Source organism: Drosophila biarmipes, chromosome 3L, assembly GCF_025231255.1.
Source record: "Drosophila biarmipes strain raj3 chromosome 3L, RU_DBia_V1.1, whole genome shotgun sequence".
In the NCBI taxonomy this organism is placed as follows: Eukaryota; Metazoa; Arthropoda; class Insecta; order Diptera; family Drosophilidae; genus Drosophila; species Drosophila biarmipes.
The window spans coordinates 22331202-22355069 of record NC_066613.1 but is presented as its reverse complement, the minus strand read 5'-3'; the positions used below and the strand labels follow the sequence as shown (position 1 = coordinate 22355069).

At 42.2% G+C, this 23868-nt stretch overlaps 11 protein-coding genes across 18 annotated transcripts; 5 read left to right on the top strand and 6 right to left on the bottom strand.

Annotated features, from left to right (window-relative positions):
• Positions 1-5418: 5418 nt before the first annotated feature.
• On the bottom strand, positions 5419-6336 carry LOC108034660 (cuticle collagen 14). Of its 2 annotated transcripts, XM_044094901.2 has the most exons (3): positions 6175-6336; positions 5799-6118; positions 5419-5735 (listed from the first exon to the last, which is right to left on the bottom strand). In XM_044094901.2, exons 1-2 carry the CDS (start codon positions 6227-6229, stop codon positions 5799-5801), a joined length of 375 nt encoding a protein of 124 aa, XP_043950836.1. In that variant the 5' UTR covers positions 6230-6336; the 3' UTR covers positions 5419-5735. The 2 variants fall into 2 exon arrangements, with proteins under 2 accessions (XP_043950836.1, XP_016965088.1); XM_017109599.3 differs by lacking the exon at positions 5419-5735 and having other exon boundaries at positions 5742-6118.
• Positions 6337-7899: 1563 nt separating this feature from the next.
• LOC108034724 (uncharacterized) lies at positions 7900-8805 on the bottom strand. The gene is made up of 4 exons (XM_017109664.3): positions 8554-8805; positions 8377-8495; positions 8154-8304; positions 7900-8094 (listed from the first exon to the last, which is right to left on the bottom strand). Exons 1-4 carry the CDS (start codon positions 8720-8722, stop codon positions 7955-7957), a joined length of 579 nt encoding a protein of 192 aa, XP_016965153.1. The 5' UTR covers positions 8723-8805; the 3' UTR covers positions 7900-7954.
• An 800-nt stretch (positions 8806-9605) lies between these two features.
• LOC108034697 (uncharacterized) lies at positions 9606-10517 on the top strand. Its single transcript, XM_017109637.3, has 4 exons — positions 9606-9775; positions 9841-9924; positions 9991-10138; positions 10208-10517. The coding sequence occupies exons 1-4, from the start codon at positions 9665-9667 to the stop codon at positions 10480-10482; spliced, it is 618 nt and encodes a 205-aa protein (XP_016965126.1). The 5' UTR covers positions 9606-9664; the 3' UTR covers positions 10483-10517.
• A 386-nt stretch (positions 10518-10903) lies between these two features.
• LOC108034719 (uncharacterized) lies at positions 10904-11704 on the bottom strand. 2 transcript variants are annotated; one of them, XM_017109659.3, is made up of 3 exons: positions 11551-11704; positions 11262-11493; positions 10904-11205 (listed from the first exon to the last, which is right to left on the bottom strand). In XM_017109659.3, exons 1-3 carry the CDS (start codon positions 11662-11664, stop codon positions 10961-10963), a joined length of 591 nt encoding a protein of 196 aa, XP_016965148.1. In that variant the 5' UTR covers positions 11665-11704; the 3' UTR covers positions 10904-10960. The 2 variants fall into 2 exon arrangements, with proteins under 2 accessions (XP_016965148.1, XP_050742020.1); XM_050886063.1 differs by having other exon boundaries at positions 11555-11691.
• A 769-nt stretch (positions 11705-12473) lies between these two features.
• LOC108034688 (uncharacterized) lies at positions 12474-13368 on the bottom strand. The gene is made up of 5 exons (XM_017109629.3): positions 13208-13368; positions 13069-13152; positions 12865-13012; positions 12708-12806; positions 12474-12645 (listed from the first exon to the last, which is right to left on the bottom strand). The coding sequence occupies exons 1-5, from the start codon at positions 13337-13339 to the stop codon at positions 12575-12577; spliced, it is 534 nt and encodes a 177-aa protein (XP_016965118.1). The 5' UTR covers positions 13340-13368; the 3' UTR covers positions 12474-12574.
• A 48-nt stretch (positions 13369-13416) lies between these two features.
• Positions 13417-14372, bottom strand: LOC108034687 (uncharacterized). 2 transcript variants are annotated; one of them, XM_017109628.3, is made up of 5 exons: positions 14080-14372; positions 13943-14026; positions 13738-13885; positions 13599-13682; positions 13417-13549 (listed from the first exon to the last, which is right to left on the bottom strand). In XM_017109628.3, the coding sequence occupies exons 1-5, from the start codon at positions 14284-14286 to the stop codon at positions 13476-13478; spliced, it is 597 nt and encodes a 198-aa protein (XP_016965117.1). In that variant the 5' UTR covers positions 14287-14372; the 3' UTR covers positions 13417-13475. The 2 variants fall into 2 exon arrangements, with proteins under 2 accessions (XP_016965117.1, XP_050741972.1); XM_050886015.1 differs by having other exon boundaries at positions 13943-14021; positions 14080-14224.
• A 102-nt stretch (positions 14373-14474) lies between these two features.
• Positions 14475-18034, top strand: LOC108035309 (chromosome transmission fidelity protein 8 homolog). Of its 2 annotated transcripts, XM_044095364.2 has the most exons (4): positions 14482-14600; positions 17449-17572; positions 17643-17950; positions 18008-18034. In XM_044095364.2, the coding sequence occupies exons 1-3, from the start codon at positions 14581-14583 to the stop codon at positions 17946-17948; spliced, it is 450 nt and encodes a 149-aa protein (XP_043951299.1). In that variant the 5' UTR covers positions 14482-14580; the 3' UTR covers positions 17949-17950; positions 18008-18034. The 2 variants fall into 2 exon arrangements, with proteins under 2 accessions (XP_016966369.1, XP_043951299.1); XM_017110880.2 differs by lacking the exon at positions 18008-18034 and having other exon boundaries at positions 14475-14600; positions 17643-17996.
• On the top strand, positions 14695-17355 carry LOC108035308 (general transcription and DNA repair factor IIH helicase subunit XPB). The gene is made up of 3 exons (XM_017110879.3): positions 14695-14829; positions 14892-16702; positions 16757-17355. The coding sequence occupies exons 1-3, from the start codon at positions 14778-14780 to the stop codon at positions 17300-17302; spliced, it is 2409 nt and encodes an 802-aa protein (XP_016966368.1). The 5' UTR covers positions 14695-14777; the 3' UTR covers positions 17303-17355.
• On the bottom strand, positions 17952-21287 carry LOC108035310 (histone-lysine N-methyltransferase E(z)). 2 transcript variants are annotated; one of them, XM_017110882.3, is made up of 8 exons: positions 21055-21287; positions 20254-20988; positions 20009-20169; positions 19806-19820; positions 19368-19465; positions 19117-19306; positions 18489-19058; positions 17952-18425 (listed from the first exon to the last, which is right to left on the bottom strand). In XM_017110882.3, the coding sequence occupies exons 1-8, from the start codon at positions 21174-21176 to the stop codon at positions 18016-18018; spliced, it is 2301 nt and encodes a 766-aa protein (XP_016966371.1). In that variant the 5' UTR covers positions 21177-21287; the 3' UTR covers positions 17952-18015. The 2 variants fall into 2 exon arrangements, with proteins under 2 accessions (XP_016966371.1, XP_016966372.1); XM_017110883.3 differs by lacking the exon at positions 19806-19820 and having other exon boundaries at positions 21055-21286.
• Positions 21288-21656: 369 nt separating this feature from the next.
• LOC108035241 (nuclear envelope phosphatase-regulatory subunit 1 homolog) lies at positions 21657-23309 on the top strand. Of its 3 annotated transcripts, XR_007763806.1 has the most exons (5): positions 21657-21843; positions 21945-22016; positions 22073-22219; positions 22904-23143; positions 23202-23309. XR_007763806.1 is itself a non-coding variant. In XM_017110774.3 (4 exons), exons 1-4 carry the CDS (start codon positions 21822-21824, stop codon positions 23056-23058), a joined length of 396 nt encoding a protein of 131 aa, XP_016966263.1. In that variant the 5' UTR covers positions 21657-21821; the 3' UTR covers positions 23059-23309. The 3 variants fall into 3 exon arrangements, 2 of the variants coding, with proteins under 2 accessions (XP_016966263.1, XP_050742621.1); XM_017110774.3 differs by having other exon boundaries at positions 22904-23309; XM_050886664.1 differs by having other exon boundaries at positions 21658-21843; positions 22085-22219; positions 22904-23309.
• Positions 23310-23368: 59 nt separating this feature from the next.
• On the top strand, positions 23369-23824 carry LOC108035242 (uncharacterized). The gene is made up of 2 exons (XM_017110776.2): positions 23369-23535; positions 23600-23824. The coding sequence occupies exons 1-2, from the start codon at positions 23478-23480 to the stop codon at positions 23737-23739; spliced, it is 198 nt and encodes a 65-aa protein (XP_016966265.1). The 5' UTR covers positions 23369-23477; the 3' UTR covers positions 23740-23824.
• The last annotated feature ends 44 nt before the right edge of the window (positions 23825-23868 follow it).

The following is a 23868-nucleotide window of genomic DNA, read 5'->3' as shown; positions in this document are numbered from 1 at the left end:
TGGCAGCCGGGATAGTGCTAAGGATACCAGTCATAGTCATGGTCGCCATGGAATGCAGTTCGTTGGCCAACAGCTGGCGCTTTTTTGACAGGTTTCTTCAGACAATTTCCGACTTTAAAGTTTCCGGGGCCAAAAATTATCAAACATCGGGGCGTGTATTGGTGTTTGTGCACTGGGAGATATTTATTAAATTGGAAATTTACAATTTTCTTTTAACTTTCAAGATTATTTTTGAGTTTTAACCTAATTTATTTTAAAGATTTTCAAACATTGAAAAATTAATAATAATTAAAAGTAAAAAAAAGTACGATACTGGTCTCAAGAATCTAAAATCATTATTTCAAAGTAGTATTGATAAGAAAAGTATATTGATAAAAATAATATTTTAAATTATTTTAATAATATTTAAATAATCGATAAATATTATTTTAAGATTGATTTTTCTGTGTGCACCTGTGGCTGCTGAACAGAATTAATTAAAGCAATGCCTGACTTTGTCCAGAGAGGTTAAGGGGGAAGGGTGTCGGCTCTTTGGGGTGGAGCAGGTGGTGGGGACTGCTAATTGCGAAATTAATGATCGGACTGCGTGAACTTAAACAATGGCCGCAAAGCCAACAGCAATCGAGACGCTGAATTGGCAGCCACAATGGGAGTCGTCGAGCAGTTGAAAAGTTTTAGTTAAGACAGGAAAAGTTGTAAATGGCAATTAGCCGGCCAGGAAGTTGATATGTCTTGTGGGGTATTCGTGTACGTGAACCAGCCAAGTGCGAATTCCCTTTAATATTTATTGAAACTGCGGAGCATTGGCCAAGTCACGAGTGTAGCACTTGAAACGCCAATTTGCAGGATTAGTTGACAATCAAAGGGAGCCAACTCATCAGTAATCTGAGCCAGCTTATGGTCGTAATTAAGGCAAATTCAATGGCTGGCACATAACGAATTTGTTAACGCGAAAACTACAGCCAGCCAAGGCCAGGATATAGCTACAGAATTAACTCTCAGTCCGAGCCAAAGTAATTGTGAAAGCTTTCTTAGGGCCGGGCCAAATACGTACAACAAAACGTTGGCAGCGCCACACACAGAAAGTGATTACAAATGAAGAGCAGCAATGCCAGGACACTCGAAAAAATAATGAATAATAAATAGATAAAAATATAGATCACATAGGGATAAAAATCAGGATGTATATGGAATCATTATAGATATAAAAATAAAACATATCATCATCATTGATGACACATCATGATCATTGGAGATTATTATTTTTATAATCAGTTATTAGATTTTTAAAATAGCTAGTTGTATATTTACCGTAAAGAATACAAAAATTACCACAATTATGGAGAGGTAAAATAATAAATCAGAAATATTTCAACTTAAAAAAATATATTTTAAATGTTCATTAATAACAAATAAAAAAGTAATCCTACAACGAAGGAAACCACTTAATATCAACCGGTTCAGTGATATTTTTTTTTCAGTATTCCTAGAAAAACTGGCGGTGGGTCAGGAATTTCGAGGGGGGCTGGTGAACAACCGGGGTGGAGCAGCTCGTCGGGGGAAGTGCGCCCTATGCCATGAGCACTAATTACGCCCGGCGAACAAATGGCAGCGGCAGTGGCAACTATGGCGACAACGGAAGCTGCAGCTGGCGCAGTCTTGACTTGGTTAACAAAGCGCAAGCAAAAATAATAGCACCACCACGGCAGCAACGACAACAACATTATTAACAAAGAACCGGCTAAGGCAGTGGGGCAAAAATAAAACAGCAAAAAATAGAAAGAATCTGAAATCCAACTTTAAGGATAAATAGAAAAACAAGACATGATTTAAGAATCTTCCTGGGCGCTACTGCTGCATGGCAACTTCGTTCCTTGCCAATTTCTGTGCTGCTCTATAAGCCGGAAACCATAAAAAAGCAATTCGTTATTAAAACTGCATAACAGAGAGGCAAAATATCCAATGCGGGTAAAGAAGGTACAAAGTTTAGGCCGAAAGCGAACGAGAAATACTCTTACTTATGTAGTTATAACGATGAAACCATTAATATAATTATTTTATAGCCAATCTTAAGGGAAAATGTTTCGAAAACGAATACAGTCAACATGGCGTATGAGCGATATTTGATTTTTCACTACATAAATATATTTTTAAGGCAGGAATACACATTTGGCATATATTTAAAATCCAGAAATTGAAATTTCTCCAACACAGAATCCTTTCCACCAACTTCACAAGCAATTTGTGTTACCCCAATGGAAAGTGGGTGAAAAACGCTGGGAAAATATAAAGCGGCAGGAGGAGCCGTACAATGCATATTGATAATGCACATAACAGCCATAAGTAACTGGCATCCTGGCAGACAAACGTGACCTCAGCAGAGCAGCCAGGAAAAGCAGGAAAACCCATGGCAGAGCTGGGAAAGCCGAAGAAAATGAGCGGGCGAGAGAGTGAGAGGGTGCGTGACGAGTGAGTGGGGGGACGAGGGAAAGCAAATGACATGCAAATAAATGAGAACAAAGGGATAAACGAATGGCCCGGGCCAGTTGAAGTTGGCACTGCATTTGCTATTTGCCATTTCGCCATCGTCCGTCCTGCGTCGGCCGTCGCATTTCCAGGCATCGCAAACGAGCCGCATAATTTTTGCCGACTGCACTTTGCGGCCAAGGCGCCGGAAAAGGCCGCCCCAGCCATCCGCCCAGCCAGCCCCCACTGCCTCTCTCCACCAGGATCCTCTGATGGTTCCTGCTTTAATGAAGTATAACGCGGCCAAATGAATGGCGTATTAAGCGAACGTCGCCTTCAAAGGCACTGCAAGAAATTCAGGGGTATATTCATTTTCAAATGGGTATCCGACATTTGCTTAAAATAAAACGAAGTTCTTCTTTTACCAAAAAAAATGAATGAGCTTTAGAAAAATACATTCATAATGTTTTGATTGTTAGATACATTTGTATCTTTCAAGTACTTGTAGTATATTTTTATATATTGGTATGCTAAGATAGATATGGATATTTTACTAATATAATTATTAAACTATCATATGTAAAATACAATTCTATCTTTCAAATACTTATATTATTTTTTTTTATAATTTGGGTATGCCAAGAATTCAACCACTTTATTAAGAATTAAAATCCTTCATTAAATAATGTAAGCATTTAAGTATTATATATAAGATACTTTTCTATTGTGGAATACTTTAGGTCCCTGAATTTACTATATTTAAACTACATTTTCGCTCAGTGCCCGCATTGAAATGTGAGGATAAATCAAGGTGGGCTGCGCCTGTGGCCGGAGCTGTGCCGGCGATGGAGTTGCTGCTTCAGTTGCCGCCGTAATTTGTAAGTCGAGTGGGAAACAATATTTTTTCATCCGCCCTGGTGACCCGAGACAATAAGCATAAATAACATAAGCATGGAATATGGCATATGGCATATGGATGGCACGGCAGCTGTAATAGACAGCGAGTGGACTGCCTGACTGCCTGACTGGCAGGATGGCAGGATGGCAAGAGGATTCTGGCTGGGATCCAGGCCCCTCCAGGTCCCTCCAGACATCCCTGGCACCCCTCCTCGTCCTGGCCTGATTAATGCTTGTTTGTTTGCATGGCCGTGTATCACTAATGGAATTCACATGTCGGGACATGACTGATTATGTACACATTAGTCGACTGATTTGCAATTCCGAGTGCGCCGAGTGGGTGTGCGAGTGTGTCGTGTCCTGTCCGGGGCCAACTTTTCCACTATATGGCCTCGCAAAACAATGTTGCAAGTCGTACTACTAGGTGTGGGATCTCATCGGCGGCTGACTGAATCTGCGCGGGTGTGAGTGCCAGTGTGGCACGTGTCCTGCCTGTCGCCGTGTCGCCACCCACAAAAGGACCCTCCATGACAAAGCACTTTGCGGAGGATCCCGCCTCATGCTAATTGGCAGCCGCTTTTGTGTTCGCCACCTTTCGCTCGAAGCCATTTCACCTGCTCGATAATTTGCTCAAAGCAATGCAAGTGCGGAGTGCAAAATTGTGGTCTTCTGCACACCCGCTGCGCTCAGTGTACTTTCCCCTGAGTGCAGGTGCAGTCCTCCCTTTTAAATGGTTTAATAAACATGCACGGCAGCTACAAAAGAGTTTGCTTAACAAATTGACTCTTTTGAAAGGCACTTTTGCATTCCATTTGCCGAAAGACAAAGAAAACTGGCACAGGCGACAAGGGTTTCAAAAATATATTCACATTACCTAGAAAACAGCTTAAAATATGTTTAAGAAAATTAATTTTTTTAATACTTTTAAATAATTCAAGTTGAATAAAAGTCAAGTCATGTGTAAATCGCTAGCTTAAAAATATAATAGATTTTTATTTTGTATTTATACTTCATCACATTTCATTTAAAAATCTTGAAGACCATGCCATTATTTTATCCCCACATTTAAAATCTAAATGTAATTGTAATTTTAAGTTCACAAATATTAATTGTTTTATAAAAAGAAGTCTGTGATTTTCCTTTTCTCCACAAATATTTAAAAAGTTAAATAAAATCCTTAGAAGTTTTTCTTGGCTGCCTGGCACCAAATAGATAGGGAACCCCTGTTTCGAGGCGACAAATGCAACTCGAAATGCCAAACTATATAAAGCGTGACTTAAGCTTCCAGCGGCGTCATTTCCGGCTTAATTGGGCATGTAACAAGCAGAGCTTCAGCTTTTAACTTGCACTCACATACGTGCTTTGGCAGTGCCAAGGATATGCAAACAAAGACCCCGAAACTATGCCAAAATTCAGGAGCACCCCTTCCCCACCGCACCTAAGAACATATCATCCTGCAGAGTGTGTGTGCATCGCGCTATGGCACTGGTGTATATGTTTAGTCCATGTTTATGTTTCCCGCCACAAGTACACTTGTGTTCAAACTCCTGCAGGACCTCCACACCTACACAAACATGCGTTTAGTGTGGGTGTTTGGTGTATCACAACATTCGGTTGTGGGTGGTGGTAGAGCTGATGATGCCACTGCAGCACCTTTCCCACCAACTAATTGTCCACCTTTCCCCTCGGTGGGTAGGGTAATCACCACCCCCTAAAATCGACTACAAAAGGCAATATTTTTGCGCTCTTCCTTACCTTCACGCTGCGGAAATCAATCAATTTCCTGCGTACACTTGGCCATTCTGATGGATTTTTTCCCACTCAACGCTCTGCGAATACAGTGTGTTGAACGTATTGAGCACCGGATAGTTGGGCACCGACATTGATTATGCCGGCAGGTGAGTCAGGCGGCAGGGGTATGGCAATTCTTATATAATTTAATTAAAATTGCTCAGTGCATTGTGCGCCAGGTGGAATGTGTAAGCGTCAAAGGCATTCTATCCAAGAAAACTAATTAGTGTGGAGAAAACACAATAAGAAGGAAATATTTATGGCTGGTTGGCAATCACAGAACAATATTTAATTTGTGTATCCGTAAATGGGCTCGCCGTTTTTTCTTCATAACTAATTTTTCTTTACAGTTTGTGCAACTTGAAGTTTACTTGGCAGAACTCACGTGTTTATGGTTGAATTTTTTTTAAGTATGTACAGAAAATTTGTTAAAGTAATTAGATTTTACACAGCTTATTTTCTAACAATTGTAATTTGTATTGTAGCTATTTCTCTTTTTTTATTTAATTGCACTCCGCTTTAAAACATGGCTGGAACTTTTCCTTATTAAAAATGAGCAAATTGGCAATACCTCTTTCAATCTAAAATAATATGTGAAAAATTAATTCCGGTTTATTATTTAGTTTAATATTTTATATCACAACCTAATACAAATAATAGTTAGACCTTGGTTCTGGTCGCCTTTGACCCAATGAGATTCCAGTCCTCCAAGATCCTCCTCTTATGGCTCGCCCACCAGCCCCACCCGCTCCTCCATCTCCGCCGGTTCCTCCACTTCCACCTGCTCCTCCAGGTCCTCCCGGACTTCCTGGCTGTCCTGGTTTGGCCTTACCTCGCCGGCCAGGTAACCCAGGTCTTCCGGGTCTTCCCGGCTTCCCTTCTCTGGCAAAGGAGCCTACTTCACGAAGACTTCTCTGATTTACTGGCGGACCCACAGGAAGCACATTCTTCTCGTCAGCTTGAGCTAAAGAAAAAATATTTAAGATTTAAATTTAATAACCGTTTTTTTTAGAAGTGCACCTTCCTGCATCAGGGCAAGGCAGCAGACTAAGCCCAAGATGTATACAGCTTGCATTTCTCCAGTTTACTGAATGAGTTAGCCAAGGAAACAGCTTTATATAGCAACCCAAAAACCTGAGTCATCGATCAACTGTTCTCTAGGCGTTATATAGCTCTCTGGAGTGAAAAACCCACCTCAATAGAAAAGTTCGCAGTCCGTTTGTTCTGGAACATCACCTGTGAACTGATCGCTTCTTAACTGAAATTCAAATTAATTTATTGTTATTATTATTTAATATAGTACTTTCTTACTCTTTAAAACACGTACTCAAATCTGCACATCAAATTCAGATATGATTTCGACGGAGTTATTTTATAAGCAACTCATGAGTTGCCCCTTTTCAGGTACTTATGTTAAGCTGATTACCTAAAGAGGGTCCTTGAGTGAAACATCGAGACGCGTGTTCCAAGAGCTCTTCATCCTGAAGATTTCGTGGGGCGTCTAGATTTCTTTGGAAAATGATGCGATGCTTTTCGATTTTCCGTCTGGCTTTTCGGCACCCAATACCCATTTTCCCCACTTGCCAACGTTGCTCCGAAATATTTGTTTATTTTTTCGAAATATGTTTCATGGCACATCAGTGACTCTTAATAAATACTAAAAATCCATGATGAGCTGCTGTCCGGGCCCGGGCACAAAAGCCATCAAATCCGTCCCAGTGCCATGCCCCCTGGCCCCGGCGACCGCCCCCAAACCCAAATTCTGGCTATGACTATGACGCTGACGAGCTGCTGAGCTGCTGAGATGCTGAAATTCAGCGATGCCGGGGACGCTATGCTGTGCATTCCCAATGGATTTGCTCGTGCGTGTCGACAAGAATTTCAATTTGCAAACAATAAATTTGAGCAGCCAGTCGCTCCTTCGAGGACGGCCACTGGTGCGCTGCTGGAGCCATAGGAAGCCGCAGCAAAAATAGAAATATAAATACAAAAAAACGGAAAGAATAAACGGACTCCAAGCAATGTTTAATAAAGAAGAAATATTTTGCTTTTCACTTTGGCGTCGTGTTGCAAGTGACAGTTGACAATCCCCGCACACTTGGTTCCAAAGCCCGACAAATAGAATTAGATGCCGAATTAGGACTAATACGGATTCAACTTGATTTTAGTCCTGGCAGCTCGGGGACTTTAAGAGGCGGATGGGGGGATGGGTATGGGGAGGGGTAGGAAGCAGACAAAAACGGAAACGCAGAACAAAAAACGGAAATGAATCAATTTCCGTGCTGCAGACCATTAAAAACTACAAAAGCCCTTCAAAGAACCAGATGGAGTACAGGAAAAAGAGAAACAAGAGGCGGCACAACAGATACAAAATATGGTCTTCTGTCTGGCTCTGCATGAGCGATGACCTATGACCCGGGGAAGCTGCACCCTAATGAGTTTGTGGCCTGTGATATAAAAAACAGATGAAAAAACATCAATATGGAGATCTTTTTTTGCACAATCTTTAAATTTCTGTAGTTCCTCACTCAAGAAAACTATATTAGAACAAATTATATTTAAAAACGTTCTATCTCTCACAATCTTGACAGACAAATGTAATATATTTTATTAATAAAAAAAATCTTAATAAATAATTATTTTTAAAGTGTTGTATTTTTGTATATTTTTTATTGTAATTTAATATTTTTGCTTGGTCAATTCTTAGAAGATTTTCATAAAAGCAAATGTGAGACTATCTTTAGGTAGTTGGGAATCTAAAACAATTTTTATTAAATTTGACAAAGTAACAGAAACAAATTTAAATGTATAGACTGGGATCTGAGATCATCATCAGCGAAAATCCTGACCTGTCTTTAAGTTTGTGGTCAGCCTCTTCTGTGGGTTCCGACAAGTTCGTGTAGATGGTATAGATAACATAGATGAAACCGAACTCAATGGCTAAGAAGAAATGCCCAAGGATAAGGAAAGGAGCTGACCATTAATCATTTAGCACCCACCCATGGTCAGCAGGGATATCAGAATGTTGGTCAGTGCCTCGATGGCGTCCCCCACAAATAGTTCGTAGACCCACCACGAAATGAAGAGGGCATCGAAGACCAAGCCACAAGCGCACCAAATCAACCACAACGTCATAAGCTCCGGCTTGTGCTGAAAGGGGTAAAAGGGGGTGAAGTTAAAGGGAACAAAGTTATTGCGAATCCCCGGGATACTTTCACCCACCAACGAGATGCCAGCTATCATGAGCAGCGTAACTGCCACCCAGACATTCAGCATCAACAGGTAGCCCCAAAATATCCAGCCATTTTCACTCTCACTCAGCTGCTTCCTGCTGAAAAGATCTGAAGGGCATATAGAAGTTAGAGCATCTACAATTACTTTATACCACTGGATACTTACTGGGCAAGGGGTTCCTCTGATTGTCCACTGCCGCTTCAACCGCCACGTCTCCCGATTCATTGGCCAGTCGACGACGTCGCATCATATAGAACATTATCAGTTCGAAGAACAGCACTCCCACAATGTCCATCCAACCAATAGCCATTCCAAAGGCATTCAGTGCATTCATGATTGTCCCCTTTTTTTTTAGTTGTTATTTAAAAGCTTGTACCAACATTTCTTGTGACAAATTTTGCTAAGTCTTTTCCGAAAATAATAATAAAGTTTTAAATAAATATGTGCATTTTCATTGCTGAATTTTTCTCTGCATGTTGAATAAATTGTTTAAATCAAGAGGTAAATTACCATCAAGAAATAGTCCGTAGATTGGAAAACGCATTATTTAATTTTCTATAAATACAGAAAAAACGTAGCTTAGGAACAGAAGTTCTACTCAAGAATCCTGTTGCTCCTGTTGGCAAAACTTAAACTGGAAGTGAGATGTTTAAAAAGGTTTTGTCGCACCCCGGGGGATCAAGATACGCTCCCACTTCGTTCACCCAAGTTGCAAATGAGCGCGAAAAAAGTAAATTATATTTGTCAACGGGGATTCCCCTTGCTCTCGCTCACACACACACACACGCACAGCTGTGTGCACAGGGGACGAGTAATGGTTGTGTGCGTGTGGACTGCCGCCGCACGTATTTCATCAGCACGGCATTATGTATGGCTACATATACACACACTTGTACGGTGGTATGTCCCCTGCATAAATAGATGCGACAGCCATAGCTGCGAGACTTGGCTGCCGTTTCCGTTTCCGTTTTGATACCCTGTCGAGGGTGTGAAAGAGCATTGAACCGAAATGTGGTTACCCAGCCCTTCAAAAGGCATTACACTCTTAATTGAAATGGAAAAATGTTTATAAATAAATATCAGGAGAAAAATATAGAAAAATCTATAAACAAAATAATCAGTTTTGGCCTATAACTATAAATAAATTCAAAAAATGTAAAATTTCTGATTTTAATTTAGACACTTCTGTTGCAATTAAAATTCCAAATATTTCTAAAGCAAAGTGATCAGGTTTTCGTATCTTCAATTGCCAAAAATCATATTTTCTATTTTCCTTATGGATTCTAGCAGGAATTCGCTTTTGATAATGGCCTATGCCATAGGGTGCTTCGATCTGGTCAGCGCCCTGCTCTTTTCCATGGTCAGTTTTAAGACGATCTGTGAACATGTAAGGAATCATTTTGCTCTTTTACATAACATAAGAAATGTCTAAAAGCCACCCACCTTTCGCAGCTGAGTTGGCTGACCATATTTGCGTCTATTTTTGGCCTTTTCTGGATATCTATGATTCTGATGCTCCTGCTGGGCATTAATAAGGTACGTACATTTGAAGTGCTTCATGGCAGTTGGTCGTGCGATGCTGTATCCCGCGCTTAATTACAGCGCAATCCCAGATGCGTTCGTGCCTGGATTATCTTCTCCTGCCTGGGCATCCTGGTGGAGATGTGCCTGGTTTTGTATGCCGTTTTCAACGAGAGCACTTTCCAAACGGGTCTGGTCAAAAATGGATTGTTGCTGCTCCTGGGATTGGGTGGGAGCAATATTAGCGATATCACATTGGGTTTGGTTTCCGATTAATTTGTTTTTTTTTTTCTTTCAGTTGTTGAGTGTATTTTCCTGTACATTGTTCAACGATTTTACGTGACTCTGGCCTTTTGTCAGGCCTGCCACAAGGCTTTAACCTCAAAATTGGTACAAGAAAACCAAAATTATCCGGGACCCGATGCCAATCGCCAACGTCAGTACAATGCCAATTATCAGCCAAAAAGATATCCCCAAATCCAACATCCCAGCGGAAAAGTAGTTCATAACGCCCCATCACATCCCAGGAAGCTTAGTTTTTATCGATCTTCTGACAGCAGCTCAAGCCCATAAAATTAAGATTTATATTTTTATATTAGATCTATAAAGTTTTGTTTATAAAAAAATACTCATAGTTGTTTTTAGAATCAATAAAAAAGTTTTAAACATTTGCTAGCATAGTAGTTGTATTTTTTAAGTACCTAAAATATAACTTTATAAAATTATTATTCCATTTATAATTTATTTTTAGAGGGTATTCAAGGGTTCCCATTAGCTTAAAGTCGATGCACATTTCCTGATTTTTTTTTCACTCACTGCTGAGCAAATTATTTTAAAAGGATTTTGTGTTAAGCATTGGCACACACGCATCCTTGTGTGAGAGCTTTGTGTAGGTGTGAAGAGGTCCGCATCCTAAAAAAAAGTTAAAGAACTTTGTGCCAGACAAAAACAAAGACAAAGGACTCTGAGCTTTCAAGAAATCTAATCAGGAATCTTCGCTAAATATAATATATTTTAAATGATTTAAAAAATATAACAACATTTTAAAAATTCACTTTCGCATTTGTTTTTGCAGTTTTTTTAAAACCGCTTTATCCTTTTTCATACGTTCCTTGGCTTGTTTTTCCAAGCGTTTTAAGTCCCTACGATCCACTGGTTTTTCCTTTTCCTCGACATATTCCACTTCGCAGCCGCTTTTTTCTCTCGGAGGCTCTTCATAGAACGTTTCCGGCGGAACGTAGCCAATCATATCCAAATAGAAGAGGTAAATGATGTAGACAAAAGTCATTTCCACAGCTGAAAAAAACGAAAACATCTTCGGTAAATTAAATTTGTGAATATTATATACTTACCCAATCCCACGAAGGGCAGCACTGTGATTTTCACACCCTCCCAGTTCACAGAAATGGCCAAAGTCAGACCATACAGCAGAATAACACCATCTAGAAGTATTCCGAGGCAGGTAAAAACCAACCAAAAACGCACCAGTCCCAGCTTCCTCCTGTAGATGCCGGCTATGAGGACGATGATGATGACCATCCAGAAGATGGTGAAGATCAGCGCCACCAGGGCCGACCAATTACCCTGCAAATACCGAAGTTTACCCGTTTGCATGCTGAAAGGGCGGGCGAATCGTCTTACATGCCTGGCAAATACCACTCCTGAGATAATTGCGAATAGCACGGCGGATATGAAGTCCAGCAGAGCGATGCAATAGGCGCAGGGCACTAAGTATCCATCAGAATTCGACCCCATTGCCCCGGCTACGGTTCATCTCATCACGGGGAATGTTGTCTACTAAATCAAAGCTATAATGATGATAAGCACGTACTTGCCGAGCGGGGAAGGGTGGAGTGGTCTGCGGGTCTTCGCTGCCTGTTAATCAATGCCGTTTGATTGCCAAAAGTCGCAGACAGCGCACAGTGGTCATAAAGGATGGAAATGTACAGTGATATTACATTATCATATTTAAAAAAATATTATTTAAACTATTTTTTAACTACTTTTTGTAAAAAGTAAACCGCTTTATAAATCATTCAAAATTTTAAAACTATATTTTCCCAATGAAAAAATTTGGTAATCTATATTATTTTATATTCAGTTTAAAAGATTAATTAATTATCCTCTTCTGAAATAAATCAATCAATATTTTATTTTTACTAAAGTTTTATTGTAAATAAATTTATTAATGTGAATTTATTAATGTTAAATATTAGTAGGGTAAGGGTCTTATTCTCCAATATTTAATACAAGGTTCTAAAATTAAGTCAATACCAATGTTTAGTGTCTTTGGCCGCCGATACGACGATATGACAAGTTTTGTGCGACCTTCTGTCCGCTCTTCATTTATGGCATTTGTTTTGTCAGCAGGCCCTGGAGATTGGATAGTCCTTGTCCTGGTCCCCCGTTGGCAACGTGACTAGGTTGTCGGGTCGCATCCTCGAAGGCATCGGGAAATAGATGGAAAACTGTGTAAGTCAATTATTATTATTGTTTGTGCGGGGCGGGAATTGAGTTGGCCCACCGACTTGGCCGGTAATTTGAAATCAAACGATTGTACGAAATAAATATTTTATATTTTTATTAATTCATAAGGGAACAGTGACCAAATATAACACAATCAAAATAACAATTATTTTCCGTTCTTTTATGATTCTCCTTGATTTTATCCATCATTTGACTTCTCATTTGTAGTTATAGATATTGTTTCAGTGGCTTCATACTTGCTACAGTCTTCTGTGCTTATAAAAAAATACTTTTCCTATAGTACACTAAGTAAATATCATATATTTTACCACCTTTAGAGAACCAATCATAGTTGCCGCCTTCCAAAGCACAATATGAATATAATCTTCTAAAATACCTAAACACCAAGTACAAGCAAGTGCACTCATAAACTGGGAAGGTGTTGGATTTAATAATTAAAATATAGGAAATATTAAACAGAAAACATACATATTGCGAAATATAAAATAGTCCAGTGCTTAAAATGATCTACGTCGAAAACAGGAGAGGAAGTTACATTCCATATTAAATAAATTATATCCATAGCAGTCGCAAAGCCAGAAAAAAGCAACCAAAATACGAGGAAAGTAGGACGACCCTTAAATATTAATAATTTAAATGGTAAAGTATAAATAAGTTCTTAAGAATGCTTACATTCCATAGACCCACAAAAAGTCCAACAACAGTCAAAATCCAGGCTAGTGTACTCAGAAAAGCCAAAATTGAATACGAATTCGTCTAAAAAGTGTCAAAACATAGCTTAAATATTCTATTTATTTATTATATAACTTACATGCGAAATCATGACAGAAACTGAACTAAATGAGAAATACAGCGAACGCAATAATTCAAAGGCAGCAATCAGAAAGCAACTCCGCAGGAGATTATCCCTTGGAATATTCCACTCTTTTAAGTCAAACGACATGTTTTATTAATGTCTTGACTCTTTTTAGATTAAGCATACAAATTTTTAAAGTCGGCATATAAAAATATGTTTTATTTGAGTGAAAAAACGAGGCCAACCTAGCCAATTTTCTATAAGACTATAAATTATTTTAATTTCATTTTTTGCTCTTCTTCTTTGAGTTTTTATTGTTTTTATTTTTATTTTTCTTGTCATTATTTCCTCCGCCACCTATAGTAAAATAATTAGTTTAACGTTTATTAATCAAGTGCTGGCTTACAGCATAAGGTCCTTTTTTCATTTGGTTTCTCACCCATAACTTTATAATAACGATGTATTAAAAATAAGCAGGAACTTTCAATAACTAGGAATAACATATTATTAATTAAAAAATAAGTGTTATAAAGAAATCTACTCACATATGCCAAGAATAATGATGGAAAACTCTTGAAGGCGGTCCCAATCCACGGTGAGTGAAGTCGCAATGCCCCATAGCAGGAATATTATATCGGTTATAAATCCAGCTAGGGAAAATATAAGCCAAAATCTTACCAAACCTGGCTTGCGCTGATGTGGATTTAATATTAAAACAAGTTAGGAAATTAAAAAAAATTACAAACGAACCTTGCATAGGCCAACAAGCAACATAATGACAATTATAACCCAGAAAATGACACCCAGAACCGCCAGCATAGCAAACACGCTAAACTATAGATTAATAAGGATATTTATTATTATATATTTAATTTACCATCACCTACCTTTTTGACCATAAGGATCATGGCCTGAACGGTGAAATACAAGGCATGCAGCAAATCGGAAATGGCTATAACATAGCATATCTTTAAGAGACTGGAGTGCAAGGCATCTCTTTCGGAGTTCGACTTATTTTTCGATTTGTGGTCTCCGCTCTTCTTTTTCTCGGGCTCCTTCTTCTTCGGCGGGGGTTTCTTCTTTTCGGCGGCCATTTTTGGTGCACAGCATTAGCATGTATTTTGTTTACTTATAATGAGCAGTAGATCAAAGCACTTGGGATACCATTTAGAAAACTAAAAATAAACAAAAAAGTTTTAAGTTTCATTTTGAATATTCAGTGGCTTCAAAACTGTACACAGCTGACTAGACACAAGGTGGCAACGCTTTACGGCTATCGCCAATCGATTAATCAGTGTTGCAAGTCGTGTCAAAAGTGCTTTTAGGCGGTCTCCTTTGTTTATAGCGCTATTTTATTATTATTTCTCATTGTACCAACTGTAAACAAGATGCCCATTCTAGTAAAGACGTAAGTAGCTTGAAATACAATCAAATTAAGGCCTAATTTAAGGTGTAAGTCAATCAAAAAAAGCGTGCAGTTTTCGGCTACAAGTGGCAGCGTTGCCACCCATTAGGCTCATTGTCGGCTCGTTTCTGGCAATCTGCAATTTTATTTATTGTGAAACTATTGTTGGTTTTTGTTTAAATGGGGCCGCCAAAAAAATCAAAAAAGGATCGTAGTGGCTCGGACAAGTTCGGTGAGTATGAGGCAAATGGAAAACCATCGAGTTTTGGTGTAATTAGAGAGATTTCCACACAGCCAAAAAGCGGCGTGCCGAGGACGAGGCCTTCACCCAACTGGTGGACGACAATGATAGCTTGGATGCCACGGAATCGGACGGCGTTCCCGGGGCAGCATCCAAGAATGCGGAAACCAACGATGAGCAGATCAATACGGATGAGTACGGAGCCAAGGATTACCGGGCGCAGATGCAACTGCGACAGGATCACGGCAATCGTCCACTTTGGGTGGCTCCCAATGGTCACGTCTTCCTGGAATCGTTTTCACCCGTCTACAAGCACGCCCATGACTTCCTCATCGCCATCTCGGAACCCGTCTGCCGTCCCGAGCACATCCATGAGTATAAACTCACCGCCTATAGTTTATACGCCGCCGTTTCGGTGGGCCTGCAAACCCACGATATTGTGGAATACCTCAAGAGATTGAGTAAGACCAGCATTCCCGAAGGCATCCTAGAGTTCATCAGACTCTGCACCCTTTCGTACGGCAAGGTCAAGCTGGTCTTGAAGCACAACAAGTACTTTATAGAGTCACCGCATCCCGAGGTGCTGCAGAAGCTACTCAAAGATCCAGTGATCCAGAAATGCCGACTGATACGCAGCGAGGGCGAGGACTTTATACAGGGCACTCTGGACGGCAAGGCCATTACTCAATTTGGAACAAAACTACCTCCTGGAGCCGCGGACAAGCCTGCAGAGGATCCTGCAGCAGCCGCTGGAGCTCCTGTGGCAGCAGATGGAACCACGGCAGTGCCCGAGGATATCACAGACTTCTACGAGAAGATCGACAAGGAGGAGGAGGATGAGGATGAGGCCAATCTGAAGACAGTTTCCTTTGAAGTCGCCCAGGAGAAGATCGAGGTGATCCAGAAGCGCTGCATTGAGATCGAGCATCCTCTGTTGGCGGAGTACGATTTCCGCAATGATACCAACAATCCAGACATCAATATAGATCTCAAACCCGCTGCTGTTCTGCGTCCATATCAGGAAAAGAGTCTGCGCAAGATGTTTGGCAATGGCAGAGCCCGCTCTGGGGTTATTGTACTTCCCTGTGGAGCTGGAAAATCCCTCGTGGGCGTAACAGCATGCTGCACCGTGCGAAAGAGAGCCCTGGTCCTCTGCAACAGCGGTGTTTCCGTGGAGCAGTGGAAGCAGCAATTCAAAATGTGGTCCACAGCCGACGACAGCATGATTTGCAGGTTCACCTCCGAGGCGAAGGACAAGCCCATGGGCTGTGGCATACTCGTGACCACCTACTCCATGATAACACACACACAAAAGAGATCCTGGGAAGCCGAGCAGACGATGCGCTGGCTGCAGGAGCAGGAATGGGGCATCATGGTGCTGGACGAGGTACACACAATTCCAGCCAAAATGTTCCGTCGCGTCCTCACCATCGTTCAATCCCACTGCAAGCTGGGTCTAACGGCCACACTTCTTCGTGAAGATGACAAGATTGCGGATCTCAACTTCCTCATTGGACCCAAGCTGTACGAGGCCAACTGGTTGGAGCTGCAGAAGAAGGGATACATTGCACGCGTGCAGTGCGCCGAGGTGTGGTGCCCCATGTCCCCGGAGTTCTACCGCGAGTACCTAACGACCAAGACCTCAAAGAAGATGCTGCTCTATGTGATGAATCCCTCCAAGTTCCGCAGCTGCCAGTTTCTAATTAAATATCACGAGCAGCGCGGTGATAAAACGATTGTGTTCTCAGACAATGTGTTTGCCCTTAAGCACTATGCCATCAAGATGAACAAGCCTTTCATCTATGGTCCCACCTCGCAAAACGAGCGTATCCAGATCCTACAGAACTTTAAGTTTAACTCCAAGGTAAGTACAACTCAAGGATATCGAGAACTTTTAATATGACAATATACCTTACAGGTAAACACAATCTTCGTGTCCAAAGTGGCCGACACCAGTTTCGATTTGCCCGAGGCGAATGTGCTTATTCAGATTTCCTCGCATGGAGGTTCTCGTCGTCAGGAGGCCCAGCGTCTTGGTCGTATTCTGCGTGCCAAGAAGGGCGCCATCGCCGAGGAGTACAATGCCTTCTTCTACACCCTCGTCTCACAGGACACCATGGAGATGAGCTACTCCCGCAAGCGGCAGCGGTTCCTGGTCAACCAGGGTTATAGCTACAAGGTTATCACGCATCTCAAGGGCATGGACACGGATACGGATTTGATGTATGGCACTCAGGAGGAACAGGGCCAGCTGCTGCAGTTGGTCTTGTCCGCCTCCGATTTGGACTGCGAGGACGAGAAGCTGCCGGGCGAGCCTGGCTTCCGTCCAGGTGGTGGTGGCGGCACCGTGAGGCGAGCTGGAGGACTCAGCTCTATGTCTGGCGGGGATGACGCCATCTACTACGAGCATCGACGCAAGAATGTCGGAAGCGTGCATCCACTGTTCAAGAAGTTCAGGGGATAAACTTAAGCATGTCGTAAGCTGTGAAGCATGAATAAAATTCTTTAAAAAAGTAATTTTTGTTGTACTCTCTGGGCAATGCTTTACGCACTTTTTATAAATTTACAAACTCAAAATATAAATCAAATTTCTTAAATCCTTTTTTTCAGACAAAGTGCTGGCAAAGGTGACTGGGCTATCATAGAGCTGCAGGGCGACCTGGAGGTGAGGAGCAATCAGGACATGCACAACCAGTTTATTGGTGATCTGTACTACAATAAATATGGCCAACCCGTAAGTGCAAATTTTCTACAAACTAAAAAAGCCAATTATATCCTCAAAAGCATGTTTTTGTTATCCTTAGATTCTCATCATAGGTCACCACATTCTCCAGGGGCGTGAGCAAAAGCTGGACAAACCCTTTGCTGTGCTGGAAAAGTCCAAGACCAATGAGGGCGAACGACTGCTGGACTCGAGCATGCTCTCCCAGGATGTGAGCATGATGAATGCCACCACAGGGGCAGAGCGCACAGTGCTGGATCACACGATTGCCCAGGAGCACAAGAGTCGCCAGAGAACCGAGTACACCGTCCGCGCAGTTTGCACTAAAAAATTGATCTTCAAATCGCGACCCAAACCAATTATAGCCAATGTGGCTAAATCCGTCTAAATGTATGTTTTACAAAATATAGTTTTATTCGCTTTTTATGATAATGTATTCATAAGTAGACTCTTTATTAAACAATTTCCATCTCACGCTCGATGCCCACGAACTTCAGCTGCTCCGTGGGTCCGTATCTGTAGTCAAAGAAGAGCTCCTCACCGGGCTGAATGGCCCGCTTGGCAAAGATGCCGATGCGATGGTCGCCGGTGACCATCATGACCTTGGCATAGCAGTTGGGATTAATCGAATGGTTGGCGAACCGAATCTTGTTGCCCTTACGGGTGGCATCCACAACGAAATCGTTGTTCAGATTGAAGAGGAACGAGCACATGTACTTGTCGTACACTTTGCCACGGCGATCGGCCTCGTCCTGAGAGATGATCTCCCCACAGTATTCGGAGATAAACTCATTCTTTTGGGCGCCCTCCTTGAGGAAGATGCCCCAGCCGGCAATGTCCGAGGGAGCCATCAGCAGGTGTTTGTCTGCAGAAAGAAGGTTTGATTGATTAGATGATATAGGTATAAATATAAAATAAAATTCCTTACGCAGTCCCCGCTGCACGCAAACATTCTTGCATGTGATTTTGGTCAGCTTGAACTGATCCGCTCCGCAGGCCTGGCAAAGATCGGGGTCGCACTCGCGCACCGCCAGGTAGCAAGGACACTGCTTTGTGTTGCACTGAGCCTTGCAGCGGCAGCCGGGAAAACGGTTCTGGCAATCGCTGCTACAGTTGCAGAATTTCTCACAGAAGTTCTGCGTCTGGATGCACGAGCAGTTCGTGTCGCACGGATGACCCGGATGGTCGCAGGGCGTGTAGTTGTACACGTGATTCGAGGACGAGTCCTTTTTCAGCTGAATCTTTCGGCAGTGCAGCGACCACAGGCGTTGCTTCTTCTTCTTCTTGCGCGGTGGCGTGAAGTCCTGCCGCAGATCCTCGAAACTGAACTCGGCATCCTCCTTCTGGGCAAACTCGTACACCTGGCGGCAGGTCTTTGTGAGCATGTTATGCGCAATGGCGCAATAGTTCTTCAGATAAACTTTGTGCAAAACGCGGTAAAGAGCTTGATCAGCGCCCGTCCAGACGCACTGCGTGCTGGTAATGTTCATCATGCCGGCTGGCAAAATAATATGGTTTTGAATAGGAAAAAATGCTTGATAAAGTTCCAAACTCACCCATAATGGAGTTGATCTCAGCCACAGCGGCACTGTTTACAGCAAGACCATTATCCTTGCTATTCTCGTGGCTAAAGTCCTTGTTGCTAAACTGACTGTTGCTGTCATTACTGTCCTCGGAGCTAGCCTCATTGCAGGAATCAATGGGTGGTGTTTTGCTATCGGCCGCCAGCTTTTCCTTCATGCCATCCTGTAAGTCAAGATAATAAATTAGTTACAAATTTGTTAGTATTCATAGATATCCCACTTACAATCAACATGTAGCATGAGTTGCTGCAGGGGTCGGCAAAGGTCTTCAGCTCCGGATAACGACGCTTCTGCAGATTAGGACCAGCGTGTCCCTGCAAGCCTGTGGAATAAGATCAGAGGGATTAGAAGGCTGGCAACGATCAAAAACCACTTGATGTCCATGAAACGCTTTCGGATTAGCATGAGGATAATCGGTTACTTTTCGAGAGAGAGATACAGATACAGAAATGGTCCAGGCAAAGCCACACGAAATGAGGTGAGCAACACCGAAGAATCAATTTAGACACATGACAAACATAGCCAATTATCCACAGATGTGGGGGATTATTATAAGTATATTCATAGACAGCGAGATGAGGATGCGAAGGCGTGGACGGGCTAACGCGGCATGAGAGTGTGTGCGTGTGGTTATCGAAACAACAACTACAACAACGACTCACCCTGCACATGGTGACCTAAATTGCAATTAATTCAAAACAACATTTTCAAATTTCGTGTTTTTTGGGGGGTTTAAGAAATGGTACAGATTGTTTTTTTTTTTTTGGTAAGATAATATTGTTTCCAAACAAGAAAAGAAAAGCAAAAACAAAACGTAAAGTCATTAGGTAACCCAGCTGGCAGCAGTTCCCATGGTTAAACTTACGGTGCAGAAAGCAGTCGTATTTAAAGCATCGCCGGCAGAAGAGTGTGTGGAAGGAGTGCATGGTCCGCTCGCGGGAAACGCTCTCGGCCTTGATGCCATCTATGTTGGGGGTGCACTCCTGGGGGCGCTCCGGATCCTGGTGCTCGGTGAGCTCGATGTACCTGGGAGATAAAATGGTAGTATTATATTTTTACATCATCATATATATGATATACACTTTATTTTTAGCTATTTAAGTTTCATACTTCTCTTTGAGCTCCTGTGCAGTGCCTTTGTCTGGAAAATTAGCGCTGATGGCCTGGAAAATAATGGGAGCAGGGAAGGGCAGCTTATCCTTGACTTCTTCCACGGCGGGCTTGACATCGGCGCCATCAGTTGACTCCGGTTCCTCCTTCTCCTTCTTATCCACCGCAGTCTCGTCGGCTTTGTTTTCGACCTTCTCCTCCAGCTTCTTGGGAGATTCGCCCTCCCCATCCGCATCACCCTCCCCCTCCTCATCCCCCTCTTTGCGCTTGACAGAGGTCTCCACCTTTACGGACGTGGATGGACCCGGAGTGGCTTCCTCCAACTCCTTGCTGTAGGAACGCATGAGGGCGTGGACCAGTTCCACGAAGATGGCATCGTCCATGAATGAGGGATCCTTGTCTCCGTGCACCTTGCCATCGTAGTTCTTGATCAGCTCCTCAATGAACTTGCCATCCTTGTCGAGGACCTCGTCGCCCATGTAGGGGATATTGTGCAGCACCGTCTCGTCCTCGACCATGAAGTTCTGTTGAGTGGGGGCCCACGTGTACATGGTGGGTATGGGCGTGACGGCGTTGATCACGCAAATGGGAATCTTTTGGGGTCCGCTGGGAATGCCATTGTAGCTGGTCACCTCTGCTCGCTTCACGCAGTCCACATGCGGCGGATCGTAGGGCTTAGCCTGCCAAACCTTCGACTCGCAGTACAGATCCTGCACATTGTGGTTGTGCTCGTCCCTGTGGGATGTGGATTTTCATTATATCTTCAGCGCCAGACTTCCACCTGCTCCTTCCCGCGCTTACCAGTTCTTTATCCACGCCTCCTTGATCTCATCGGCGCGTTTGTAGCGCTTTTGCTGTCTGATTTTGATGTACTCCGACTTGACACGCCTCTTCCATTCGGGCGGCACCTTGGTGTTGTTCATGGCTTTGTTTAAATACTTTAACTTTGCTGCATTTACGCGAAAATCAAATGCTTTTCAAGATTTATTTTCCGCCTTTTTTCGCAACACTAGCCAGTGTGACCGTTTCACGCTTAGAAAAAAATCCGGAGTCTTGGATGATGTTTTTTAATTATTACTTTAAAAAAATTTAAAGATTTCATTTACATTTTAAATTTAATCCTATAGATGTATTAATATTTGTAACAGAGGTGTCATCTATATAAACACACCTTGCACTCAAATCAAATTAAAAATTAAAAGTAGATTAACTACTTTAATGTTGTTGCTGGTTTCTGACACACCGGAAATGCTTTGACATCTTTGTTTCTGTGCTTTGTCCAGGAAGCCATTTGTTTTTAAAATAAAATATTTACAATTTACCTGAAATATAATTTAAAATATAAGGGGGTGAAATGGAGACCCCCTTCGCCCAGCCCATGTCTTCTAGTGTTGGTAAACGCCATTCGCTTTAGTGTTGGCTAATGTGGAATATCATCAAAAACATAAAAGAAAAAGAAGGAAAGAAAGCTATGATAATCCTATCAAAAACTAGGAAATTCTGCAACAATTAAGCTGGACAAATTCAATCGCATCAAGGCGGCCACGAGCATTGAGGAAATAGCTGCAATGGAACCCTCAGCCTGCGAAGGTAGGCCGCCGGTGCAAAGCCCGAAAAAGGCGCAACCCACTGACTATGTTTACCAACCATAACCGGGTTTGTTTTCGTTGCTCCTCCATTTATGCACACAGATCTCAAGGCCTTCGAGCGGCGCCTCACCGAAGTGGTTTCATCGTACCGTCCCTCGACGTTCCGCTGGCGCAGTAAGTTAAACCCGGCAAACGAAAAGCGGGAGCAGTGCGGCCCATAGTAACAGTAGAACTTCTTGCAGTTGTCCTCTCCGCCATGTCCATGTGCACGGCCATCAGCGCCTGGTACTGGCTGCGCGACCCACGCACCACCGTCGTACCGCTGACGGAGTCCCTCTGGATCCATCCCATCTTCACAGTCGCCACCCTGACACTGAGTAAGAGCCTTTGGATAATTTACATGTTTATCTGTACATGGGTTACATTACTTGGTCGTAGAACCTCGATTTAAGCACACATTTTAGTACTAGGAAACTGCTGAAACCAGCTCACATTCTTTTAATGTACAGATTATGTACATACACACATTTGTTAGCCCTTGAACATTACCTAATACCTCACACACTATATGTAATACCTATACTTCGCGAGACAGACGAAACATTAATATGTACTTTCATGGCAATAACACATTTAACCAGATGTGTACCCAGTGGACAAGTAGTAGTAGAATTAAGAGGGGTAATCAGCGGATGGAACTAAAATCGAAATTCCCAAATGTACTGGTCTTAAACCTACCGAATTTTGACAAAATTACTAAAATATACCTTATTAAAACCATGACTTTGTTTAAAAGTAGAATAATATTCAGCCCCTTAATATTTGTCTTGGCTGATTTAATCAGTTCAAGTCAATTGATAAGTCGACTAAGGCCTTGTCACTACATTATAAATAGCTAAGCTGATAAGGAACTTAAGGGTTTTTTTTTCTTTTTTAAGTGGCTAAATAAAATGCTGGTTTTAGTGGAGGCGATCAGGCAACTAGCTCTATAAGCGCGTGATTATAAAAATGCATCTATTCTATTTGTTTTCCTACTAAATCCGTATTGTCCTTTCTTCCAGTCGTCCTCTTCATCCTGGGCATACAGAAATTGGTTATAGCGCCGCAGATTATCACGTCCCGAACGCGAACGGTGCTGGGAGATTTCAATATGAGCTGTGATGACACGGGGAAGCTGATACTGAAGCCGCGCCAGAGTAACAACAACAGTACATGAGCACCGGCGCGCCCTCAGGACATTTAATTAGTTAATGCTAGTTCCCTTCTCTTTGCTTATATGTTAATTCGGACACCCTCGCTTTGTAAGCGTATTTTTTACGTACCCCCTTATTTCTCCTTTTTACCCTTGTTTAATTATAGAAGCTCCAATGTACAAAACGGAAAAATGAGAAAAATCAATTGTTAGACTTTATGTGTTTCGTTAATAGCGTTACCCATCGCTGCCAAATACAACAAGCTACATTTCAATTTCAATTACTTTATAGCTAACGAGGTTCTCCTAAATTGTGCAACGACAAGTGTTTTTGCCAATTTAAAGCGGATTTTCGGCAGCTGCATTCTGTATAAATTGGGAGTCTGGGCAGAGCCAAAGCATCAGAAGCAACCGAGCCATCTGTACATCAAGCCAGCTTTACCATGAAGTTCCTACTCCTGTGCACTCTCATCCTGGGCCTCGCCTTCTTCATGGCTTCTGGCAAGGATTGCAATGCCTAGTCCTCGAAATAGGCGCCCACTAACTGGTTCTCCTATAATTTTAGCCCTACCCCAAGCCAACGAGTATGATGCTCCGATGGTGGATCTTGAGCATGACCACCATCAGGTGGTACGCAGCGCCCCAGTGCATCTCGACGATGAGAAGAATCCGCACAAGCACGACGAAGTCGCCTGCTGCGGCTAGGCTCCAGGACGCTTAAGGCGAGACGGCACTTTCATCGATCTTCAAACGCCTTTAAATTTTAATAAAGAGCAATATTGAAAAAGTACTTTCAAACCATTTTTTGCTGGGTTTAAAATATGTAACCCATTC

What these genes read in the sequence shown, in the direction of transcription:
- LOC108034660 (XM_044094901.2), bottom strand. Translation starts at nt 6,229, where the DNA reads ATGCAAGCTGTATACATCTTGGGCTTAGTCTGCTGCCTTGCCCTGATG. An exon ending in CCTTGCCCTGATGCAGGAAG is followed by an intron (nt 6,119 to 6,174) that starts GTGCACTTCTAA and finishes TTTTTTCTTTAG; the next exon opens with CTCAAGCTGACGAGAAGAAT.
- LOC108034724 (XM_017109664.3), bottom strand. Translation starts at nt 8,722, where the DNA reads ATGAATGCACTGAATGCCTTTGGAATGGCTATTGGTTGGATGGACATT. An exon ending in TGATAGCTGGCATCTCGTTG is followed by an intron (nt 8,305 to 8,376) that starts GTGGGTGAAAGT and finishes TACCCCTTTCAG; the next exon opens with CACAAGCCGGAGCTTATGAC. An exon ending in GATATCCCTGCTGACCATGG is followed by an intron (nt 8,095 to 8,153) that starts GTGGGTGCTAAA and finishes ATTTCTTCTTAG; the next exon opens with CCATTGAGTTCGGTTTCATC.
- LOC108034697 (XM_017109637.3), top strand. Translation starts at nt 9,665, where the DNA reads ATGGATTCTAGCAGGAATTCGCTTTTGATAATGGCCTATGCCATAGGG. An exon ending in TTAAGACGATCTGTGAACAT is followed by an intron (nt 9,776 to 9,840) that starts GTAAGGAATCAT and finishes CACCTTTCGCAG; the next exon opens with CTGAGTTGGCTGACCATATT. An exon ending in GTTGCTGCTCCTGGGATTGG is followed by an intron (nt 10,139 to 10,207) that starts GTGGGAGCAATA and finishes TTTTTCTTTCAG; the next exon opens with TTGTTGAGTGTATTTTCCTG.
- LOC108034719 (XM_017109659.3), bottom strand. Translation starts at nt 11,664, where the DNA reads ATGGGGTCGAATTCTGATGGATACTTAGTGCCCTGCGCCTATTGCATC. An exon ending in GAGTGGTATTTGCCAGGCAT is followed by an intron (nt 11,494 to 11,550) that starts GTAAGACGATTC and finishes CGGTATTTGCAG; the next exon opens with GGTAATTGGTCGGCCCTGGT. An exon ending in GCTGCCCTTCGTGGGATTGG is followed by an intron (nt 11,206 to 11,261) that starts GTAAGTATATAA and finishes CGTTTTTTTCAG; the next exon opens with CTGTGGAAATGACTTTTGTC.
- LOC108034688 (XM_017109629.3), bottom strand. Translation starts at nt 13,339, where the DNA reads ATGTCGTTTGACTTAAAAGAGTGGAATATTCCAAGGGATAATCTCCTG. An exon ending in TTTTTGTGGGTCTATGGAAT is followed by an intron (nt 13,013 to 13,068) that starts GTAAGCATTCTT and finishes TTAATATTTAAG; the next exon opens with GGTCGTCCTACTTTCCTCGT. An exon ending in CTATGATTGGTTCTCTAAAG is followed by an intron (nt 12,646 to 12,707) that starts GTGGTAAAATAT and finishes TTATAAGCACAG; the next exon opens with AAGACTGTAGCAAGTATGAA.
- LOC108034687 (XM_017109628.3), bottom strand. Translation starts at nt 14,286, where the DNA reads ATGGCCGCCGAAAAGAAGAAACCCCCGCCGAAGAAGAAGGAGCCCGAG. An exon ending in TGCTTGTTGGCCTATGCAAG is followed by an intron (nt 13,886 to 13,942) that starts GTTCGTTTGTAA and finishes AATCCACATCAG; the next exon opens with CGCAAGCCAGGTTTGGTAAG. An exon ending in TGAAAAAAGGACCTTATGCT is followed by an intron (nt 13,550 to 13,598) that starts GTAAGCCAGCAC and finishes ATTTTACTATAG; the next exon opens with GTGGCGGAGGAAATAATGAC.
- LOC108035309 (XM_044095364.2), top strand. Translation starts at nt 14,581, where the DNA reads ATGCCCATTCTAGTAAAGAC. An exon ending in ATGCCCATTCTAGTAAAGAC is followed by an intron (nt 14,601 to 17,448) that starts GTAAGTAGCTTG and finishes CCTTTTTTTCAG; the next exon opens with ACAAAGTGCTGGCAAAGGTG. An exon ending in ACAATAAATATGGCCAACCC is followed by an intron (nt 17,573 to 17,642) that starts GTAAGTGCAAAT and finishes TGTTATCCTTAG; the next exon opens with ATTCTCATCATAGGTCACCA.
- LOC108035308 (XM_017110879.3), top strand. Translation starts at nt 14,778, where the DNA reads ATGGGGCCGCCAAAAAAATCAAAAAAGGATCGTAGTGGCTCGGACAAG. An exon ending in TAGTGGCTCGGACAAGTTCG is followed by an intron (nt 14,830 to 14,891) that starts GTGAGTATGAGG and finishes ATTTCCACACAG; the next exon opens with CCAAAAAGCGGCGTGCCGAG. An exon ending in ACTTTAAGTTTAACTCCAAG is followed by an intron (nt 16,703 to 16,756) that starts GTAAGTACAACT and finishes TATACCTTACAG; the next exon opens with GTAAACACAATCTTCGTGTC.
- LOC108035310 (XM_017110882.3), bottom strand. Translation starts at nt 21,176, where the DNA reads ATGAACAACACCAAGGTGCCGCCCGAATGGAAGAGGCGTGTCAAGTCG. An exon ending in ACTCATGCTACATGTTGATT is followed by an intron (nt 19,307 to 19,367) that starts GTAAGTGGGATA and finishes CTTGACTTACAG; the next exon opens with GATGGCATGAAGGAAAAGCT. An exon ending in TGAGATCAACTCCATTATGG is followed by an intron (nt 19,059 to 19,116) that starts GTGAGTTTGGAA and finishes TTATTTTGCCAG; the next exon opens with CCGGCATGATGAACATTACC.
- LOC108035241 (XM_017110774.3), top strand. Translation starts at nt 21,822, where the DNA reads ATGGAACCCTCAGCCTGCGAAG. An exon ending in CTCGACGTTCCGCTGGCGCA is followed by an intron (nt 22,017 to 22,072) that starts GTAAGTTAAACC and finishes TAGTAACAGTAG; the next exon opens with AACTTCTTGCAGTTGTCCTC. An exon ending in AGTCGCCACCCTGACACTGA is followed by an intron (nt 22,220 to 22,903) that starts GTAAGAGCCTTT and finishes CCTTTCTTCCAG; the next exon opens with TCGTCCTCTTCATCCTGGGC.
- LOC108035242 (XM_017110776.2), top strand. Translation starts at nt 23,478, where the DNA reads ATGAAGTTCCTACTCCTGTGCACTCTCATCCTGGGCCTCGCCTTCTTC. An exon ending in CGCCTTCTTCATGGCTTCTG is followed by an intron (nt 23,536 to 23,599) that starts GCAAGGATTGCA and finishes CTATAATTTTAG; the next exon opens with CCCTACCCCAAGCCAACGAG.